Source organism: Neophocaena asiaeorientalis, unplaced genomic scaffold (assembly GCF_003031525.2).
Source record: "Neophocaena asiaeorientalis asiaeorientalis breed wild unplaced genomic scaffold, Neophocaena_asiaeorientalis_V1.1 scaffold477, whole genome shotgun sequence".
Classification (NCBI taxonomy): domain Eukaryota; kingdom Metazoa; phylum Chordata; class Mammalia; order Artiodactyla; family Phocoenidae; genus Neophocaena; species Neophocaena asiaeorientalis.
Window position 1 is genome coordinate 345,549 of NW_020172630.1, and position 23,180 is coordinate 368,728.

At 44.6% G+C, this 23,180-nt stretch overlaps 1 protein-coding gene and 1 non-coding gene across 4 annotated transcripts in view; one reads left to right on the plus strand and one right to left on the minus strand.

Moving 5' to 3' along the window:
- Positions 1-23,180, minus strand: part of TGFB2 (transforming growth factor beta 2) — an 83,299-nt gene that overhangs the window by 48,790 nt on the left and 11,329 nt on the right. The window contains exon 2 of one of the 3 annotated variants that reach the window (XM_024739218.1): positions 18,856-18,939. The exons of the other annotated variants lie outside the window; for them this stretch is intronic. Coding sequence (XP_024594986.1) covers positions 18,856-18,939 — 84 coding nt within the window. The remainder of the gene's footprint in view (positions 1-18,855; positions 18,940-23,180) is intronic. 3 annotated transcript variants of the gene reach the window in all.
- LOC112395813 (U6 spliceosomal RNA) lies at positions 2,833-2,941 on the plus strand. The gene has a single exon (XR_003002456.1). It is a non-coding gene; the product is annotated as a U6 spliceosomal RNA (small nuclear RNA).

The window sequence follows — 23,180 nt, forward strand, 5'->3', positions numbered from 1 at the left end:
CATTTGCTGACACAAGCTCATCTAATCCCCCGGAAACAACGTTTGTGGTTGATCTCCGACTTTGCAGATAAGAACACTGCGGCTCGGAGTTAGTGATCAGAAAACACTGGTGAGTGGATTATCAAACCCAATTCCTGACTCCCAACAGGTGCTCTTCCCACTCATCACATCGCCTCAGACTCAGGAAGGGTCCGTTCAGGTTACAGTACACAGAATTTGAGCCACTCTCGGGGGGCTGTGAGATCACGGTGTCATCAGTCCTATGAGCCATACCTGCCCGGGACCTCGACACGCACACGGGCAGCCTCCGAAGCACCTGTAGCCAACCCTCATCTGTTTCCCTGAACCCCCTACAGGTCATCCTCCAAGCTGAGTTTTAACCAACAGATTTGAGTTTTGCCTTCCGTCCCTTTGTGGCCAAACCCTAGGCATGTGAAGGACTGTCCACGGCCCCGAGCTTAAGGAAGAATGAGGTGAGGTGAAGCAAATGCATGGTAAATCCACTGCCTGGAAAGTCTGTCTCTCAATATGTAATATGCCAATAATAACAGCAGCAGCTCAGAGTCCTACCTGCATTATCTCATTTAAGCCTCACAAAGACTCGACAAGGTAGACACTCTTTTCATTCCCATTTTGCAGACGAGGAGACCAAGGCTTAGGAGGATTACATAATTTATCTAAGGTCACATAGCCAGTAAGTGGTGGCGCCAGAGTGAAAGTGACTTATCAATACGATGGACTACTTTCAGTACTTCACTTCATAAGGTAAGATAAACCCATTTATACACAATCTTGCTTATAACACATAGCAGAGTATTTAACATACTTACTTTTCTCAGCTTGGCAAATAGACCACACACCTGCTAATAATGCCTTTTCCATGTCAAGTTGCCCTGACTCTATTCCAACATACATAGCAATTTAAATTATCTACGTGAAAAAGATGATAACCTCTAACCCTATAAAATAATAAATGACAATACACTCTCACTAAAAATAAGACACATACCCAATGCATTCAAAACACTTATGCTACGTAATTCCTTTTTTTTTTTTTTCTTTTTTTGAAAATGAATCAAGATGTTCTCGAGGAGGAGGGGGAAAAAAACCCCTGTGAATTACTTTATATTATTTAAATAAACCTTAAATAAACTTTCCCTATATCTCATCACTACAGAACTGTCACCCCACCACAAAATCACCGTGCATGACAAACTGTGAGGACAAAATGAAGGAAAGGGTGGAGGAAAGGCATTCTTGTCTCATTTCACAATTTTTGGGAGGCACCAGAATGTGGTACTTTTTGGTCAGTGTGTGTTTACGCTCTACTGTTTTAGGTTGGGAAATCCAAAGGCAACATTTCTTACTTGCAAATGTGTTTCATGGAATGTTCTTCAGAAGTTTGTGATTAATCTTGTTGCGACTTCTACCTCCTTGAAACCTTGAAACCTGACTCATAGGACATATCACCAAATCTGGCGAATCCTCTGACAGGTAGCTGTGTTAAAATTCTTTGGTAAAAAACTCCCAGACATCATGGTTAAAGGGATAAACGCTTTATGCAAGGGCTGACACTTCTTAGTAAGAATTCCTACCTCCTCTAAAGCCAGTAGGAGCCTGTGTGACCCTGAAAGCCTGTGACTCCCGCCCCACCCCCATGTCACCTGCTTTCCCATCAGACAGAAAAGGGACCTCTGAAGGGCAAAAGAGCAATCTTGTTACCGCATTTCAAAATGTTCTTGTGTTATTCTTAATGTAGATTCATATTTACAATAGATGATACACTTTTTTAAAAAGGCGCATGCTTTCCCACCTTGCAGTTTCAACTTTCCTAAAAGATCACTTACAAATCCTAGGAGGATTATACAGCCACAAAACAGCAGTTCGATATCCTGTCTAAATGTGGGTGCATCTGTGCTGCTAGGCTTCCCATTAAACCCTCTGTTTAGATCATAAATCCAGCTCCACAGCTCTCCTGTAATATCCCAGGGCAGAATCCCCAAGTTTAAGGCTCTATTACATAGTTTTCTTTCCTCCTGATTGGGAACTGCCTTTCCTTTTGCATTTTATTTCTCCTTGAGACTTTTCCTAACCATGTAGTATTTGATTAAAAAACACAGTTAGGGGAGGGGGAAGGGTAAGCTGTGACAAAGTGAGAGAGTCGCATGGACATATATACACTACCAAAAGTAAAATAGATAGCTAGTGGGAAGCAGCCGCATAGCACAGGGAGACCAGCTCAGTGCTTTGTGACCACCTAGAGGGGCGGGATGGGGGGGTGGGAGGGAGACGCAAGAGGGAGGAGATATGGGGATATATGTATATGTATAGCTGATTCACTTTGTTATACAGCAGAATCTAACACACCATTGTAAAGCAATTATACTCCAATAAAGATGTTAAAAAAAAAAAAAAAAACCAGTTATTTCCAAGAAGACTCTAAAAACAATTTACAGTAGGCTTGTGTCATCTGACAACCTCCTCGCCCCCATAGATATTTATTTGCAAAAACTGAGATGAGGGATCAAAAGAGAAAGAGCACATCATAGCTCCATATACCACCAGACCTTGGAAAGGAAAGCCCGTTCAAGACCTGTGCTCCTGAGGAAACTAGAGATGGTATATGAAGATGATGTTGGGAACTTTCATCCTCCTTTTCCTAATCCTGACTCCTTTCCCTAAACACTGGCCGTTTCACTGCAGGCAAGTCACTCCACTCTCTTCTGCTTCAAGATTACGTCAAAGGTATACTTTTGTCAAAACTCATCAAGTTGCACACTTAAGACTGTGCATTTTGCTGTATGTAAATAGTACATCCATTAAGAATGGGGAGTGCTTGATTCGGCAGCACATATACTAAAATTGGAATATGATACAGCGAAGATTAGCATGGTCCCTGTGCAAGGATGACACGCAAATTCGTGAAGCGTTCTGTATTTTTGGGTGGGAGAGGGTTGGATTAGGAGTTTGGGATTAGTAGATGCAAACTATTATACATGAAATGGATAAACAACAAGGTCCTACTGTATAGCACAGGGAACTAAATTCCATGTCCTATAATAAATCATAATGGAAAAGAATACGAAAACGAATATATATGTATAACTGAATCACTTTGCTGTACACCAGAAACTAACACAACGTTGTAATTCAACTATACTTCAATTAAAAAAAAAAACCAAAAAAAAAGGGAAAAAAAAGAAATTAGAAGGATGAAAATGCATATAAATATTTAAAAAATAATATCATTATGTAAGGTCCTACAAAGAAATACTAGCCCCAGGCAGTTGTACGAAGGAATCTCACTAGACTTTTAGGAAACATATCATTCCGATCTATGCAAACTATCCCAGAGAAAGAAATGGGGAGATACCCCAACTCACTTACACAGGCAGTATAACCGTGATACCAAAACGGTATCAGAAAAGGGAATGTATAGACCAAATCCACTCATGGAACAAAACCCACTCAACAAAATAGTGGCATAACCAAGGTCTGTTGTATTTATACCCCCGCCCCAAGAAAAGAAATTGAAATGATGGAAAATCATCCTTTGGATTCAGTTCCTGTGACCAAATGTCCAACACAGGACACAGTGGCACTGTGAAGCCAGTAGAGAAAAACTCTGAACTTCCGCAGAGAAAAAAAACCCTGCCTACCTACTTCAATGTAGAAGTGAAACCAAGGGCTTAAAACGAGTCCCTTCATCGGTTTCGCGAGAGCCGGCGCCTCGGTGAATCAGGGGCCCGGCCCCGAGTCTGGACGCGGATCTTGCAGCAAATTTCTCTGTGCTGGGGTGACTGTTCTTCCACTGACAACACTCACCAGAGAGCTTCATTTCACACCTTTGCTTTTATAATTTTCCACCTTCGGCTAAAAGTACTGCTTTTGGGGTGAGATTCAACCAAAGCATCCTCCCCCAAAGCAAAGGGAGCAGTAGCGAATAAGGGCTCTTGCAAGGTGCCCCCCGGGCGAGCTGCCTCTTCCGTTTATATCTCCAGCCTCATCGGAAGGCAGCCCTGAGCACTTCGGGTGCGGCCAGGGGGCTGCTTCCAATGCTCTGGCTTCATTTTTCACACGAACGCTCCGCCAAAAAAAGAAAATGAACAAAATGACGGCTGCGTCGAGGGTCCCGCTGGCAGCCCCCATCCGGGAAGGGCAGGAAGAACTAGAGGCAGTTTTCACCATCCCTTTCCTGACCTTGGGGATCTTGTCACCATTTACTCCTCGGATGAAATGATGATGAAAGTAAAGTATGGTTCATTACACGTGCTGATCTGGCAACCGCTGATCTCTTCGACTTGAAAATGATTCTCACCTGCTCCGGCCTGCGACTGCCCCACTGTGTGTGCATGGACACACACACACACACACACACACACACACACACACACACACACACACTAACGATATGTCATTTACTAGCTCTGTTTACTGACATACAGGGTTCAGTACAGACTGTCTAGAGCTCGGCCTCCAGGCCCTTCTCAAAATTTAGGAACACCACAGAGAGCTGTTCTTGTCCAGAGTTTTAGGATGGGGTTTTGTTTGTAATCTTGGCGCTGTAACACGAGGAGATTTAAGGTTTGGGACTCAGCAGACCCAGATTCTGCTTTGGCTTTGCCACGTAAAAGCTGGCCCTGGGCACATCTCTTAACCTTTCTAGGCCTCAGTTTCCTCATCTGTAAAATGTGTGGGACACCTTCCTGAGAAGGTCAGAGGAAATGAGAATCAAGAGAGGCTACAGGGAACGATTCAGCCCCACTTGGCCACCATCACCCTTTGCTCTAAACCAGCTTTACTAAAGTGAAAGTAAAGATAGGCCTTGGAACAGAGCTAGCTATGTGGCACTCCAGTTAATTCTCTAAATCGCACTTTGCCCATCTCTAAAATGGGGACAAGACAGCATCTATCGCCTAGAGATGTGAGGATAAACTAGGACTGTGAAAGCAAAAGCACTCAGCACCGTTGAGTTTGATGGGTACCCCGACGTCGTAGCTTCTGTTATTTTTTCCTAGATTCCCAGCAAAAGGGCTTGTTTCTGGCAGACCTCTGTTCATCTCCCCAGCTCCCTGGTCATTCAGGGAGGCCTCTGCACACGGAGCTCCCTTCCCAGCAGCCGCAGACTCCCCAACTCAGGGCAGCTCTGCTCTTCATCTCCAGATGAAGCGAAAATCTGGTAAATATTACACTTACAAGGTAACAGGTCTGGAATGCTCGGCATCCCAGGCGGAGCACAATTGCTTCTTGGCATCCAGACACATATAGGCTGCAGCCCAGGGCCAAGCTACATTTGGCTGCTTTGTGCCATTCAAATAAAGATATTAAAATTCCTCCAACTTTATAAACATTTGTACTGTTTGCTAATCAAAGGGGTTAGTTTAAGAAAGTCACCTGAAGAGAACTTGGCATGTGGACTGCTCTCCTCAGTTTTGACCCGAAGGAGCACCGCATGTATACGTACCGCATAGGTTTCTCATACGTAAATGGTTTCTATATTTTACGCCAGGTGGACTCTACTTTCAGCGTGCACTGCCTTTCCCCAAACAAACAGGCCTAAGCAGTTTTCATTCTGGAGTTATGCCCTCAACCATTGCACCACGTTGCTGCTTCTGTGTCACATGATCAGCTCAAACTTCAATCCACGGGAGTGAGTAATGATGACAGTGGCAACTATGGGAGGTGGGGCACCTTGGCTCTTCCACTTACTAGCTATTGATCTTGGGAGTGATTTAATCTATCTCTGTGCCTTGGTTTCCTCCTATGTGAAATGGAAAAAAATAATAATGCCTATCCATTATTGCCAGGATCAAATGAGTCAATATCCCTAAGTGCTCAGGAGGGTACCTGGGGTAGAAGAAGCCCCACATCGGTGTAAGTAATCAATATTTTTATTATAAATATTATTCTTGTCGTTGTTGTCATTGTTGTTATGGACCAAACACCAAGTGTGAATAAAAGAAGCTAGATACAGATCCTCAGCAAAGGGTAACTGGTTCCCGCAGTAAGCAAAATAAGTGTAGTTAGACATATTTAGGTCCACCTTTCTCTCTATTAACTAGAAGCAAGTAGTGGAAAGTGGTAAAATTAGATTATATCACAGCCAGTGACAAACTTTGGCCTTCACTGACTCAGAGGTCAGGCCTGAACTTCCCTTGGTTAAGAACACAAAAAGGACACCGTTTTCAACTGGCTTCATCTTACTCTCCAAATATCTAACCTCAGAACTTTTAAATAAAACCTCCTTCCCAAATGGCAACTTTGAGAAAAAATACCAAAGCAGACTTTGAGTGGGAACAAAGAAAGGGGTACCATTTTCCTAAGAATAAAGAAAACGGAGCACATTCTCTTGGCTTGCTTTGACAATTAAAGGTGATCGGGAGGCCTGATTTCCCCTGTGGGTGATGGAAGGTCAAGGATTTCCGGGATGACAGCTCGAGTCTGCTGGCAGACACCCTTCCTGCTTCGCTGGCCTGGGAATGCGCTGCTCCAGCAGGTAACGGCCAAGTCCAAACAGCAAGCAGGCCACAGCTGTCTCTGTCCTTTGCACACCTGTCTGGCTCCCACCCTCCTTTCCTCCCCTCCCCTCTGGCCTCCCTGTGCATTCACAACCCCTGCTGCTGCCTCAGGTCACTTGTGCGTAAGAGCAAGAAGGAAAAAACACTACAAGATACGTAAGGAATTAAAACAAAGGAGGTGATGGCCAGTGTGGGCCTCAAGATTCACTTTACAGAGGATACAGGAGGAAGCCAGCTGTATCAGTAAGAGAAAGGACAAGATTTTTTACTCAGTAAGGCCTTCTGGAACCTCAGGCCACATCCTCTGGAGACATCTATTCTGTGTACCCATGACCCTGGGCAGAGCTCCTCTCTGGCCACAGTCACCCAAGGCACAGGACAGGACGGGGCTTCCCAGGGGTCAGGAGTGGGGCAGGCCGGACAACAGGAGGGGCAGGCAACCGGCACAAGAGTGGGCCTTTCTGTTCTTTGTACTTGAAGAAGCGTAAGCCTCTCTCAGTACAGAGTCTATGGGGGGGCGGGGAGCAGTAGACTGAATGAATCACAGTGCTGACTGGGGATGGGGTTGGTCGGGAGGGATGTCCTTGGGGCTAACCACATTTTACTGGGCTTTTTTATTGATTGCAGTTGTACTGAAAGAGACGTGACTCAGACATACCATATCCGAAGCCACGTAAAGCACTGGGTTCTAATGGAATTTCAATGTATGGAAACGTCAAGAACTGCACTCTGAAACGTGAAACGCTTTGCTATCAACACAGACGTCACTTGCTTCTGCCCTTTAACAGCTGAAGGAGACGCTGACTTTCCTATTTCCCTTTTCATACTGAGGCTCGGGCTATTCACTGCTCAGGTACACATATCATTCTATGTACGATATGGATCGATGTTTTAAAAAGTCGGTTTCGTTACCCAGTCACCTTGTCTTTGTGTTACCATTGGCCTTGGCTTGTAAATATCATTCAGCAACTTTTTAATGGTTCTGCTTTGTGTGGGGCAGTGGGTGTATCAATTTGTCTTCACAAATAGGCTATAAGCTACTTGAGGGCAGGGGTGATATTTGAATAACAAGAAAAAGAGTAAGAACAATGGCAAAAGTAACACTACAAGTGTTGAGGGGCATGCCAGCTGTCACATAGCTACCATGATTGTCCCATTTTGGTGGAAGCTAAGAAACTGAGGCTCAAAGAGGGCGTGTGCCCTATCCAATGTTACATAACTAGAAATAGGGCGCCTCCACTTACACCTATGTTATGTGAGCCCAGTGCCTTCCTCTGGGCTGTGTGTGCTGCCTCTTCTGGGGGGATCTACCCCTACTCTCCTCATTTTTATCCACTCGTGTGATCCAGGCAGCAAGCCCTTGAGGCAGTACATGCTCAGTGAATATTTATTGAATTAAATTGAATAAAACAGTATTTTCCACATCCTTGTTTTCAGGGACAATTCAGGAAGGGATTAAAGTGAAATAACAAGGGAGAGAGATGTACCACTTAGTTGTAGAAATAGTTACTAACACACAGAGTTCTTTTAGGCAGGTTCTGAAAGTTTTGAGCCCTCCTGATAAGACAAAGAATATCATTCTGCCTTACTTACTTTTACCAATGTTTAAATGATATCTTCAGTATTATTTTCCTCTGACAGAAATTGGTACCACTTTTCATTTTTTCTTAGGCTTTAAAAAAATATGGGCTTCCCTGGTGGCGCAGTGGTTGAGAGTCTGCCTGCCGATGCAGGGGACACAGGTTCATATAACTTGATATTAAAAACATGGGTTGGAATTTCTGGTTTTCCTATAGTTCTCAGAATACAAAAGCAAGAAAAAGTCTTCACTGATCACCTTGAAATAAGTGAATGAATGAATGAATGAATAAAAAATATATTCATTCCCTACCACAGGCAAGGCATTTTTATGTGTTAATTTCTTTTTTTTTGAAGTACCATTAAGAAGCATTATTTTTAAAAATCAATTCTCCTTTTAGAGAAGAGAAAATGAGGTTCAGAGAGGGTAACTGACTTGCCCAATATTTCACAGTCAGGATTTTACCCAGGATTCTCCTTTATGCAAAACCTGTATTTTCTTTCTATTATATCACAGACTAAGTGTCACCCTCAAGAGTCATCTTTGGCTCATGTATGAGTCACTTTCTTGGCTTATCAGTGGTAGGCTGGGATCAAAAAACCAAAGGTCGACATCCTCACAAAGTTGAAAGGAAGGGACCACCGTCTGTTATAACAAAGCAAAAGAAACAGAGAGGCCCATTATATGAACTCGTCTGTCTAGACAGATGACTAAACCGGGGTCCCCCCCAGGGTTAGACTTAAATTTCCTCTGTTCAGCCTGTTGGATATTTAGCAAAAAAAAAAAAAAAAAAAAAAGAAAAAAATGCTTAAGGGCTGTAGTACTAATCCAAGCCCTCCTACACTACCCAGAGAGTAGTTTAAAAGTTGTTTCGGTGCAGCCTGCATGTGTTAAAGTTTCAAGCAGAAATTGGATTGAAACAAGAAGAACCCTAAAAATACTTGTGCTGTCTGGCTGAGGACCCAAGAACACAGGCCCAACTGTCCCACTGTAACTCCAGGGACAGCAGTTCGAACTCACAGAGGGAGCAAGTATTGATCCAGGCGTCCCCGTGGGACCATCCACAACAAGAATGCATCAAATATAGGCTTGCCTTTCATATGGGCTGGCAAGTAGCTTCACTCGTGTTCTTTCTGTGCCCCCGGGGACTCTGAATTTTTCCTAACTTATAACATGAAAAATGCTACTGACAGTAAAGAAGAAGTCAGTATCCCTTCATCCAGGCTCAGAGATATAAACAGAGGTTGGTGATAATAAGATGCTTTTAATCCTATTAATATTGCTTTGCTTAGAGTACAAAAACTTTCCCCCGGTGGGAATTAGGAGTTGGCTAACAGACCAAGTGGCCCCATGGAGAAACTGGGAGCAGACCAGTGGACTAAGGCATTTTGCTCATTTCCCAATGAGTCCTTAGCGATATGCAAGGTGCTATTTCTCTTATGGTCCATATTTGCAAAATTCACTCACTCCCACATTTAACAAATATTTATTGGCTGCCTTGATCTGCAACATTTCTTCATATGTATGAGGATACATACGAAGGCCTGGAACTGGAGATGGAATTTCTAGGGCCTTGGCCTGGAACCATTCTGATCTTTTAATAGGCATTAAAGGATTAATGCAGTAGTCTGAGGAAGAACTCAGATTTACTAGCCAAAAAAAAAAAAAAAACCAGCCAAAAAACAGTTGTTCCTAGCTAGGGAGAAAAAAAAAAGAAAAACACCAGGATTTTACACTGCATGGTCCAGTGATTATCCAGTGTGGACAAGAGAATCACATAAGGATGCACCATATTTCATATACGTTCATATAAGAAGCAACCATTTCTGTTCTTCAAACAGGGAACCCAGAGAATAAAGATGAGCTAAACTCAGAAGCCACTGCCTAATTCCAACACCTGTGTTCAAGCCCTTGGGTTCTGCTACCTGCTTTGAATTTCCATAGGTTTTCAGGAGAGAAATACTGGATTTAAAAGAAAAAAGAAAGCATCCAAACATATCATTTTTCCTTTTGCAGAAAAGAATGATCTCTTTAAAATACAGATACATATTATTCTCACTCAGTGAATTCTCCTTTTCTGACACCTCATCCCCTCACCCCAAATATTCTTGTGTATACTTAAGTTTATCGTCTCAGGGGAGCGATTAGTTGGAGCTTTGGAACAAGACAGACCAAGTTCAAGTTCTGGCTCTGCCACTTATTAGCTGTGTGACTGTGGGGAAATTACATGATGTCTGTAAGTCTCGGTTTCCTTATCTGTAAAACTGAGAATAACTGTTTATCCTATAGGGCTAATAGAGAAAGATTAGTGCATTGCCGAACTAAGTATTCAATAACTAATGGCTATCGGTAACATTATTATTCATCTTATTATTACTAAAGCCAGAATCCACCCTTTTTATCTATCAATACCCCCAAGCAGGTATACGCCTTTTCTTCATGCAGAAGTTCACTCATATTAGAACATGGATACTTAGACGGAAAATCATAGTAGTAAAAGTTATCTAAACCCCCAAAACAGAGGTTCTCAAACCTGGTTGCACGTTAGAATGCCCTGGGAAGCTTTTTAAAACTAAAGATGCCAGACCCCACCCCAGACCAACTGACTCAGAATTTCTGGAGGCGGACCTCAGCCTGAATGTATGTTAAATATCTCCCAGGTGATTCTCCCGCACAGTGAGGTTGAGAATCCCAGCACTAGAACACCCAAGTAGAGACCACAGCCCTGAAGGTCAACGCTTCCAATAAAGGATCTGAGTGCTTTGATATCTGAAGCCCAAGTTCAAGTCTTTGCCATGGTCCCAGCATACCTGTGGGTGAGCTGGTCTTGGTGCTTCCCCTGTTTAGTTTCTGAAAGCCAGTCTACTCTCTCCCTAACAATAACACTTGAGTAAACCATCCCTGAAGCCACAGTGGCCGCAGTTCCCGCAGGGAGCTGCCCTCCCGCTCTCCTGCCTACACACAATGGACGAGGTAAGTAGCAGCCTTGAGAAAACAAGCAACGCAGACCAGGAAAACAGAGAAGCAACCCCTGCCGTGAAGGCGAACACATACGAATCAGCTCCGCTTCAGAGCAAAGATACAATCCAACTGAAGATTAGAAAAATGTGGTCTGACCGTTTGGATTTCACAAGGATCCAAAACCAATTTTAAAGTCCAGTCGGTGGACAAAGTTCACATTCAGCAAAACAGCTCCAGTGGTTGCATCATCCACACAACAGGGCAATTCAGAAATACAGATGTCCAGCCAGGGGCAAAACAATGCTTTCATTTTTTTCTGCTCTTTCCCACCGCTGACCCCAAGAGCAGGATGGAAAAGCTCAGCATCTGCTGCTACTAAGAATAGGCTGTGGAGATGGCAATGAACTTGAAAGCACGGAGTTACCCAGCATGCTCAGGGGCGCTCGGAGGGGATGGATGGCTGCCCCTGGATTGAGAGTGGTACAGAAGATGCCTCAAGCCAGGCGGGGTCATTCTCCGGTTTTCTCACTGGACACAGCAAGAAGGAGCCTGAATCTAAGGCAGCAACCCGATAGGTCACTGGCAGGAGACTAAGGTTCAGGTTAGACAGAATTCTAGGGAACCACATGGTACACAATGTTTAAATCAATTGGCATGGAACTCACACAAGAGAGAGAAGAAACAGGAAAGTCATGGTCCCTCTAGCAAACAGTTAAGCATCTTCAAACTTAGAGTCTCATGGAAGCTTAGCCTGGATCCTTACTGTGAAGCACATTTACCAGATATTGCTGGGCATGTGAGGACCACAGTGGCAACCTGAGACCCTAAGGCTAAGGGATCTGAGTACATGCTTTGGAGGTAAGCCTGAGCTTCCCTGACATACATAAATTTCACATAACACATCAGGACTTGCTTCCTGAACCTAGTACTACCAACTGTGCCTCTGACACCAAATAAACTTGTCTCGGTTGGAGGAACAAGTGATACATAAAAATGGAGGACAAGGACATTGATGTCTGTCTTATAAGGCCAACCTACTAATTATTCAGTAAATATCCATTATAAAGCTCCTCATAATTCAACAGATAAAGCGATAGTGTGGCTCTAGCCAAGCCATACCCACAACACAGACAGTTTTTTTTTTTTTTTGCGGTACGCGGGCCTCTCACTGTTGCGGCCTCTCCCGTTGCGGAGCACAGGCTCCAGATGCGCAGGCTCAGCGGCCATGGCTCACGGGCCCAGCTGCTCCGCGGCATGTGGGATCCTCCCGGACCGGGGCACGAACCCGTGCCCCCTGCATCGGCAGGCGGACTCTCAACCACTGCGCCACCAGGGAAGCCCAACACAGACGGTTTTTAACATGGGTGAAATCTTTGTCTTTCCCCAACTCCTGCACCTACACTGTGGTAGACTGTACCATTTTGGTCAAAATGTGGTCTGTCCTTCTCCCCTGGGCCCACAGCCATATGGACCCTTTCTTGTGCCTCTTCCTCTCCTACTGAAATCAGGCTTGGCCAATGGAATGGGGTGGGGATAACTGTCAAATCTCCTGAGGTACAGCCAGGAGGTCAGCATGCCCGGGTTACATGCGGCTCCCTCAGCCTGTGTCCTGCAATGAGGTTACATGCGGCTCCCTCAGCCTGTGTCCTGCAATGAAGATGTCATGGAGCACAACTACAGCCAACCCACAAATCCACAGTACATGAGTGAGGGACCCATCGTTGTGATATGCCTTCGAGGTGAAGAAGAAAAGCACTAGTGACTTTCAGCTTATAAAATAATGTTATATTCCAGAGTCCCATTACACAACAGCACATCGTGGTGTAATGGATTTTATACACCATGGGTCCATTATGTCTCCTGAATGTAACAATTTTGAAGAACAAATACTTGATATAATGATCTTGCCCTGTTCTCCAGCCTCAGTATTTCACAGCGGGTCTCCTGTAGGAATACATCCAATTTCTCAAAGACTACACTAAGTGCTTGTGCTGTCTCGTGATTCATCAAGACGGCAGTCACGCGATCTCACAGAGGAAGAAAACGACATGAAAGGGCAAATCTTCTCCTTCCAGAAAACTGAAGCAGCTTCCTAGGGCTACTGGATGACGGCCAAACAACCACCCCAAAGGCCATCTTTTCAAGCAGCAAATACCACCTTCCCCAAGAAGGCTTCCTTGACAAGCAAGTTCAGCAATTCTTCTGACCTCTCAGATCCTTACTAATAATCAACCACATGGTGTTAGCTTCTCGGTTTGGTTTGGTTGGTTTGGTCTGCCTGAGCTCCTCAGCAAGTTGTAGCTCTCCTGAAGTCGGGGACTGTGCTCTATGCCTCCATCCAATGGCAACTTCATCCAGCCCCTGCACGCACTATAGACTCGGTAGACATGTCTTATACAGATGGATGAAGGAGTCAAATCGCCATCCCAGTGTAAAGTCTTGCTGTTCAAGACTTAAACATTAGAATTCAAAGTCTCATCCAAGAGAAATGCTTTTTGACTGATAAGGGACATAGTCTTACAAATTCCCTGGCTTATGACCCCACTTCAAAGTTTAGGCAAAGGCATGAGGCACAGCTGGACAGGTCCAAAGACCCTTCCAAGCCCAACTTTTCACTTCGCACAGGGAGAGATAGTTTGTCATTCTCCGAGGCCAACCGTGGTCGCCTATGAGTTTAGTGCCTTGTGTCCTTGGTCACTGAATCAAGGGTGGCCGTGACTAGGCAGTACAGCAAGTGCAGCCTCCAACAGCTGCCATTCTATACTTGTTAGCACACGATGGGAGACCCAAGAGGTTATTTTCATACACAGAAGGGTGCAAAGATACCTTCTTTCCCGAAAGGAAGGGGGTGGGTTGCCAATAACTCAGGAGTATTCATATAAAACAATAAAAAACAAAACAAAACAAAACCAAAAGAACCATATTCTACATACAGAACCCACCTGTAGCCTGCCTATCAAATTATCTGCTAAAGAAAGAACTCAGCACAAGGGAGGTCTGGTTGCAGCTCTTGGTGCAGCTTCACCTAGAAATGCAGCTGTGAAGTGCCTTTCCCATGCATTGCCAAGTCCAACTCACTGGGCTTCGTACTCCTCCTTGGTTACCTGTGCACTCTTTTCAATTTAGCCACAGAAACCCCTTGGCTAGAACCACCCTTCTCCCTATTTTATGCAGAGGAAAAGCCACAGACTTTACAGTGGCCTCCAAGGCCCTACCTGACGCCTCATTAACTCTCTAATCTCATCTCCTAGGATACTTTGGATCATCCTTGAGTGTGGAAGGAACGGTACCCACTGCTCCCTCTGCCAGAAACGCTCTTCTCCACATTGTCTCAGGCTGTCCTACGCCCTCCTTCAAGTCTCTGCTTCCATGGCACCCTCTTGATGAGCCCTTCCACGCCCAGCCTACTTTAAATCGCAACTCACCTCCCCATTCCCCCAACGCTGCTTTTCTCCCCTATCGCATTGATCAAATTCTACCATTCTTATCTCGTCTTTTAAACTAATCGTCTATCTTCTTTCTCCAAAATGTGAAGCTCTCCCAGGGCAAAGTTTTCTGCTGTTTTTTTCACTGATGTCATCACTAGTGCCTAGATGGATGTCTATTACATAGCAGACAATGAACACTGTGGAGTGAGAGACAGTATCGTAAGAATGCCTCGTCTTTACCTCTGTCTTCCCACAATCTCTGCATGCATTTGACGTTTATCTTAAAACTCGATCTATATTTTTTGTGCATGTAGAGACCTTTTAATGGAAGGCTTGCTGGGAAGTAGAATGAATATGACCCGTCATTCGTTTCCTACTTCAGTAGAAAAATGCTTTTTTTCCCATTGTTTAAATCTGCAGAGTGATGAGTTCTTATAATATTAATATTTTAAACTTCATGTTTTCTAGTGGTTATTAACCCTGACCAGTATAATCCTAGGGTGGCTATAAAGTAACCACTGTAGTTAGTGCCTCTTCCTCTGGTGCTAGTTGACTGTCACATTTACCCTTCACCACACAGCAAACAACCTAGTTCTCAGATTGGTAGAAGTAACAGAGAAATCACTTGGGGCACAAGGATGCTTTCTGGGCATGTTTATAAAAAAAAAAAATAACAATTTTTTTTTTTTTGGTTTTGTGATACAGACCATGTAGAAGAACTGGCTGCTTCTTTAGTTTGATGGTCAAAAACACTACGTAATATCCATATTGTATGGCTGGAATCAAAATACTGGATGTTTCCAAAACAACATCAAAATAACAGGAGGTCTAGGGTTGCACAAAGAAAACACCAAGTAATTTATCATTAACTTTTTCTTTTTAATATCTGGGTCAGATTTTCACCTGCTCGAATACCTCTGGTTGAAAAAAAAAAAAAAAAAAAACACTATTTGGAAAGAGAAAACTGCAGTTACTTGTGGCTGAGTTTGGCTGAGAGAGTAGAGTTTACATTCCATTGTTGGCGGGATCCTTACCCCATGGAATGTCTCAGAGCAGGATTCAGGCCACGAAGAGGTCAGCGGTGCTTTGACCAAACACTACCTCAGCGAATTAAACATTATACATTGACTAAGACATTATAAATTATGCATCACTTACACATTATACATTAGTTTCGAAACTCCCCTTCCCAATCCACACTTGAACGGAGGCATTCACTCCCGTACATAACATCCCAACTAGGCATCCACCCGCCGTGTCATCACTTGTTTGCACGTTCAGGGCCTCCTCTGGTGAATGGTGAGCAGGGGTTGTGTGTGAGAAGTGTAATTAACCACAGATCTACCTTGCTATCTATATGCATTGGGGGACATGCAGAGCACAGGGTGAAAACTCAGCCACGCTGTGGATCCAGGGTCTCACACTTGTAGGACCAGCTGATCAAACAGAGGCCCCACTGGATCTGCATCCTTCAAGCTGAAGGACTTCGAGTAAACAGACCAGCAGAATGAGAGCATCTTCCCCTCAGCGAGGCCTGACTCACCTGTGCTGCCTCTTAAAGGTACAGACTCCTCAGCCCCACCCACCCCAGCGATTCTGACTCCGCAGGCCTGAGGTAGGTCAGGGAATCTGCTTTCGATGACCCCTCGGGACATACAAACGCAGGTCACACTTTGAGAAGCCCATCTTTAAATCTGAACCAAGCTAACAAAAAGCATCGCGCTCAGTAAATCCTTGAAGAACGAAGCTGAATTTCCCTTCGTGCCTTCTAATCCATTTCTTCATAGAGAGACTGTCTCGGCCGCTTATCTTCTGGGTTCTTCTCTCTCAGGAGAAAAACCTTCAGGCAGGCTCACCTCATCCTCACCTACATTTTTGGGGAGAGTGAACTTAAAGGGAGAAAAATTATGCAGCAGCCACATGGGCTGTGAGGGGCAAGGACTATTTCCTCCTCCAGGCGATTTGATGCAAAGCTGATGAAACAACAGCGCTGCCAGTCCAAGCATGGGTGTCAGGACACATGGTGATAACTACACCCAGGTTAGAGACGGAGGGAGGAAAGCCAGAGGCGCCACCGGCCCCCCGCCCTCCCTGCGGCCACTCCCAACCTCTCCTTGGAATGGAGAGGCGGTTCACACAAGGTGACAGGGATGGCCCTCGAGCCGCTTGGCACGAGCCAGGCTCCACTTAACGAGTGTTCAGAATCACAGTCAGCATGGAGAAATTCACCCTGACCCTGGACGCCTGCCCCTTGGCATCCGCTCACTTACATTTTTACTCAATTACTACTTCTAAGAACAGAGACAAAAAAAAAAAAAAAAAAAAAATGCAGAGCCCCACTGCTCAGCAGTCTTGAATGGAAGGTCTGGAAGGGTCCGCAGGGTTTCCTCCCAGGAGAGAAGCTGGGTGGGGAGGGAGAGGTTCCCACCTTAGGGAATCTGTGCGTCTGTCTCCCCCATCCTGGCCACACCCTCCGAGACACTCCTGATTTTCCCAGACTCAGGAGGGGCAGGGTAGGTTTCTAGTGTTTTTTCACCAAAGAAATAGGGAACCTTGTGGGGCGATTAAATGACCGAAAATAATCCCGAGGGAGAAGGCGTGTCTGAGGCCAAGAACTAGGGGAGGCCTCTCCACTTGTTTCCTATGGGAAGAAAACATGAAAAGGAAATGAATCCAAAGTGGTAGGTCAGAGAATTATAAAATGAATGGGATGGGATTCCAAAGGGAAAGCAAAAAGAAGGGCAAAAAAATAAAAAATAAAAGAAGTTTGGGGTCCATGTGGTGGAGGGCACCAGGGCCAGACCTGAATTCAGATTTGGGCTCTGCCCCTTTTGCTAGGTGATGACCAAGGACAAGGTATTCACCTCTCCAAGACACAGTTTCCGGTGGGGAAAAATGGGGAGGTCGCACTCGCCCTCCCCACCCAGGATGACGTGCCTTAAATACCAGGGACTTAGGGGGTAGTCAACAAATGTTTTCCTTCTCTCATCCCTTTCCCTTGTCTTTTCCAAAAAGCTGGTGAGACCAAAAAAAGAAAAAAAAAATCAGACAATTAACTCATTGGTTTAGACAGTGAAATAAAATACACATTTAGAGATGGAAAACCAAACATAATCTGCCTCAAAAAAGGGGAACTTTAAAAGCATGGATCAAGCCATTCACTCTTTCTATTCACACGGCAGCTTCTAGCCACTCTGAGGCCTTCTGTACTAAAATAAATGTATATTCTGAATAGAATCAGTTTTTGTTTTTCTTTCTTTTTTTTTTTAGGAAAGCCCAGCTTAGGCCACTGTAACTAAACTATTTCATTTCTTGATTCCTTGATTCCTAAGAAGCAAGGTTAGGCATGGTAAAGTTCACGGTAGGATAACCCAGTGAGTCAGACGTCTATTGGGGTAATAAAAACATTTCTCTTGTCCTTATTTGGGACCTCCACCTGCATTTAGAATCAATATAATTCACGCTTCCTCGGGGCCTCAAAAGTGCAGTGGGAACCAACGCCAGGGTGGCAAGTCCATTTCCTCCCTTCCTGAATGGATCAGGGTACCACCTGGGCCAGAGTCCTTGAGTGTCAGGATCATCTAAGACCTGTTCTGTGCTGTGGTCTCATGGCCCAGCATACAATAAAAGATGGCACTCAATCAAAGCTGGCTGAATGTATTAATGTTCCAAATCAGAAAGGGGTGAGACCTCCGGCTTCGGTGGCCCCAACCTAACACGTGGCCCTAGCTCGGAGGAGTCTGCATTTGTTCTGAGGGTCAGGGCGAAGTGGCAAGCTCCCAGGTTCAGTCAACTGAAGGTGGCAAGCTCCCAGGTTCAGTCTCTCATGCAACCCATTAATGGCAACATCAAGGTCACAATGATCAGCACACGTTTCCCACAGGCCTCCCTCTAGAACTTCAAAGGAGAGAAAATCTCCTTCCTCCCTTTCAGTTCAGTACCGGAAACATTAATTGAGCCATTGCTATGTGCCAGAAACAAGAACATAGATTCAAATAAGATACCAAAAAAGGACCCTTGACGTTCTGGCCATACCATTCAACCCTCCAGAGAGTATCCTTCCCGGGGGTCAAGAGATCAATCTGTCAAATCCCTCGTTAACCCCTGGATCGCACACATCTCACAGACCCACGATCCATTCTTCCCCATACAGCAATCAAGTCATCATATCACTTCAAAGCATTCATGAGTCTTTCTCATAGAAACTCTGACTACAAAATTGGGGGCACCTGTGGGACTGTCCAGCTACAAGGCTGCACTTCAGAATTCTATTTTGCTTCTGACACGTTCCCCCCAGGAGACACACACTAAGGATGGGCCGGCTATCACTACATCAAACGAGGTATATAAAGCAGACGAGTGTACTCACCAAGGTACCCACAGAGCACCTGGGGCTGTCTGTAGCACAAGCTGCCCACTGAGCCAGAGGGTGTTGTAACAACTGGGCAGACAGCTAGGAGTTTTAAAAAGCACAGTCATTAGCTATTTTACTGAGGAGAAGCCTTGTACAGAGCTATACAAAGATTCAACGCAGAAGAGGGACTCAATGAACGTACTTATCATTCCCCCAGGAATAGAAGGTCCCCCCCTACTCAGGGCCAGGGGACTAGGCAGGAGGGATCTTTGGGGGATTGTGGATTCTCGCCCCAGATCTTTTGGCATCCCTTAACCAGTCCTGAATTCAGCGTTCCCTTTAACACATTCTAGTGCTAAAATAGCAATGTACAATTTATATACGGAAATGGTAAAATAAATACCTTGACTTACATTAAAGATGAATAAGAAAGGCCTTGACCTCTTTGACAAAAGACAGACTCCCTATTAAGAGTAAAACTCTGATTTTCATTTGGTTGGCCTCGATTTCAGTTTTCTTAAAACCACCTGTCATCATTTCTAACCCGCACATGAAAACTCCTTCGCCGGTGAACAAAAATCCGAGTGTATATTGCTTTGGGGCTGCGTAGCTGCAGTTTAAAAATCTAGGGCTCCTTGGAATGCATTAAAATATCTTCCGTGATAGTGTTGACATCCTGAAATTCTGAACTTTGCTGTTTTAAAAGTAAAGGTAGCAACTAGATCTTGTATATTGCCCATCATATTCTTATAAATGAAAATACACCAAAAAATACCTCCAGCTAAAAACATTGCTGAGTGTTCAAAGGCTATCCTATCTGTGATAGAGTCAATAATAAATATCAGATTTTTGCATGAGAAGATGTAGGTGGACACCCTGCTCTGTCATTAGTTTCCTGGGAATCTCTGGACAAGTGCCTTGATGCACCCAAGCCTCTGCTGCTATAAAATGAAACTGACATCATGCTACCCCTGAGGGTTTTTGAAAGACTGAAAGGAGATATTTAAAGGAAACTGAGAAATAAAAGGTGCTCAAGGGATGTAATAATATTAGTTATCTAACTTATTTGATAGATTAACCCCTGACGGCCTTCTAGGTCTGCAAGAATATACCTCTTTCCCAGCTCCTTACACCAAGTTAAAATCCATGCACCTTCCATTCACCTAGGGCATGTCTTCTAGAAGTAGCATGGCCACTATTTATACCTGACTTGAAAACTTCTTTGGACAAAAGACAAAGGCTTTGTGGATTCCCTCCCACCCCATATGCACACAGATTTGTACTTTTATCTCTCAATTTTAAAACAGATAAGGAAGACTTTTTCCATGGCCTGTAACTTACCATCTCCGACATTCAGCCCACTAACAAGATCCCAGGGGCCTATATTCACACTTGTGTGGACTCCACCTTCCAGTCAAAACCCTCTTTAATTGAGATGTGGCATCTGCATGGCCTGAATGGCCTGGAAGACGAAGGCCCAACACCCAGGTCTTGGTAACACACTGCTATCATGTTGCCACCATATGCTGTTACCAGCTGACATCTGCTCACACATGTTCTCACCAATAAGTAACCATGTTGTTTATTTTTAGAGCCCTCTCCACAGCCTCACAGAGAGAAAATTCCCTCACATCACCCGTCAGCAAAGACAGGAAGCTACAGACTGGGTATAAACTGTTTGTCACAAGATCAGTAAGGCACACAACGTCTTCTCATTCAGATCTGACCTCTAAAAAGAGATGCTGAAAGTTATCTTCAATAAAAATCTCAAGGAACGGAACCAGAGACAGGCAGGGTACGCAAAGCATCGCTTGCTTAGCAATGCTTTCTCTTCAGACTAGGGCCCTGTGCGTTTCTTGGGGGGATTTCACTCCTTTTCCTGGGAAACAGCACCTTCTTCAGGCCAGTGGGTGTTGTGGTGCCAAAGAGGGATGCTTCTATTACCGGAATCCGGATCCCTGAAATCGCCCCAGGTCACCGGGGTCAAACGAAGTCTGTGGGGAAACAAGGCAAGCTAACTGCCATGATTTGTCGTTTCCAACTTGCAGTCCTCAGGTATGCACCTTCGGTTTACTCTCTCTCCCCGCCATCAAGCTACAGTATTAAAATGCTTTCTTTCCTCCCCTTCCTTTTTCTGTTTGTTTTGTTGGTTGGTTTGTTTTTAAGCAGGGCCAAAGGACAGGCTGCTCTGGTGCTGATACAGTGCCTCTGAAGTTAAGCCCATGAACTGGATGGAGAGATAAATGATGCGAATAGGGATGATTTAGGCCAAAGAAAGTAACTGCTAGTTTTCGTAAAAATCAACTTTCAACATCTATGTGTTTGAAGTGACACTGCGGTACGCATAAACTTTTTCAGATCAGTAAGGTTTGGCGTCCATGTGAAATGCTTTTTAAAAGATGAAACCCTATGAAAAATCTGAGACGTGAATAGTCCTAGAGAAATAAAAATGTTTACAATTACCTGGGCCCTCAGTCATGAATAATGGGGTACTCGTATGGCTCACATAAGTCATAAGAGAAAAAAAGTCCTGGAATTAAAATTTTGCATGGGTCATTTACGAAATAACTAAGAAACAATGAAGCTAACTATAAAAGTGTTGGGATTCATTTTTGCCTGTGATGACACAGCTAAGAAATAAAGCAACAAAACCCAAATACGCAGTGTTTCCAGAGTGAGTTTCTGAACTACCTGCTTGGGAATCACCTGGCCTTCTTGTCAAGAGGCAGTTATCTGGAGCTCACCTTAAAACTACAGGATAATAATCTTGGGAATTCCCTGGCGGTCCAGTGGTTAGGACTCCGTGCTCTCACCGCCAAGGGCCCAGGTTCAATCCCTGGTCTGGGAACTAAGATCCCGCAGTGCAGCGCGGCCAAGAAAAACAAAACAAACAAACAAAAGCTACTGAATAGTAATCTGGATGGAGGGTAGCAGGCAAAGGTTTGGGAATCCGCACACAGCACTCCAGGTGATTCTTGTGCTTGGTAAAATTCAAGAAGCACTGGTATAGGCCTTTGTGACTTAGAGGTTAGAAAGGCCTTTTACAAAAAGCTCGTCTGACCTCAAAACAACCCAACCAGGTGGATCACAGAGAAACCGTTCTCTCCTAAGAGTTGCCTGTTCTGAGTAACGGTTTTATGTAGTGTGAAAGCGCCTCTCAGTCAGAGACAGAGCCATTCTTTATTTTTTTTTTTTTTTGCGGTACACGGGCCTCTCACTGTTGTGGCCTCTCCCATTGCGGAGCACAGGCTCCGGGCGCGCAGGCTCAGCAGCCATGGCTCACGGGCCCAGCCGCTCCGCGGCATGTGGGATCTTCCTGGACCGGGGCACGAACCCGTGTCCCCTGCATCCGCAGGCGGACTCTCAACCACTGCGCCACCAGGGAAGCCCAGAAAGCCATTCTTAACGCAATGATAGCTTAAGCAGAATTAAATGTCATTAAAAATGCTGCAGTGAACTCCCCATCAAAGTAGTCCTGCCCCTCAACCCCTCCCCAGCCCTCCACCCAAACATCCTCCAGGCAAACACCATCTCTCTGATAACAGCAACTCCGGAAGTGGGTACTGTCATTTCCTCCCAGCCCTGGATGACAGTGAGTTTCTACCCCACTTAGAGAATTCCCAGCAAATGTTACTGAGAAAGGGCAAACCGTTGATCCCCAGTGTCTAATGACTCGGGGTCAGCTTGGCTCAAGACCCTCTTTCTAGAATCCTGATACAATTGCCAAAGAATGAATGAAATTAGACATGACCTTATACACATAGTTTCGTTATTGATGGTGATGTTTTCTGACAGTGGAATTCTTCTGAAATATTTCTCTCTACAAGACAAACCAGCACCTGCCACCTAATTCCATGGAGGAGAAAAGCTAAATTTGAGTAGGTGAAACAGCGTTCGCTCAGGAGTGGGTTGGTTCGCAGATGTGACCAGTGAAATCTACTAACACACTTAACAACCTAAGGCTTGACATTGCGGGGAGGTTACAAATGAATGACTAAGTTACTATTCAGATCAAAATGACTGTGTAATAGACATATCTCAGGGTGAGAACTGCTGCCTTAGAACCTGACGTGACAGCCATAATTCTCCTTTGGTTCTGCCCGGCTACTTCCGGGTAAAAGCTCCTACCTCTGTTTCTCTCTCCTTAACTTCCAGAGCCCCAGATGCTAAGGTGTGAACCTGGATGTAGAAACACTTCCCCAACCGAAAACCCTGACAGAGCTCCAAGTGGGCAGTTCCTTTACCAAATCATCCATCTTCTACAAAGAAATGTCCTCAGTCTGTGATTTTCCTTTTTTTTATTCTCCTTCTAAAGTTGAATCAGAATAAGTCATCTACTT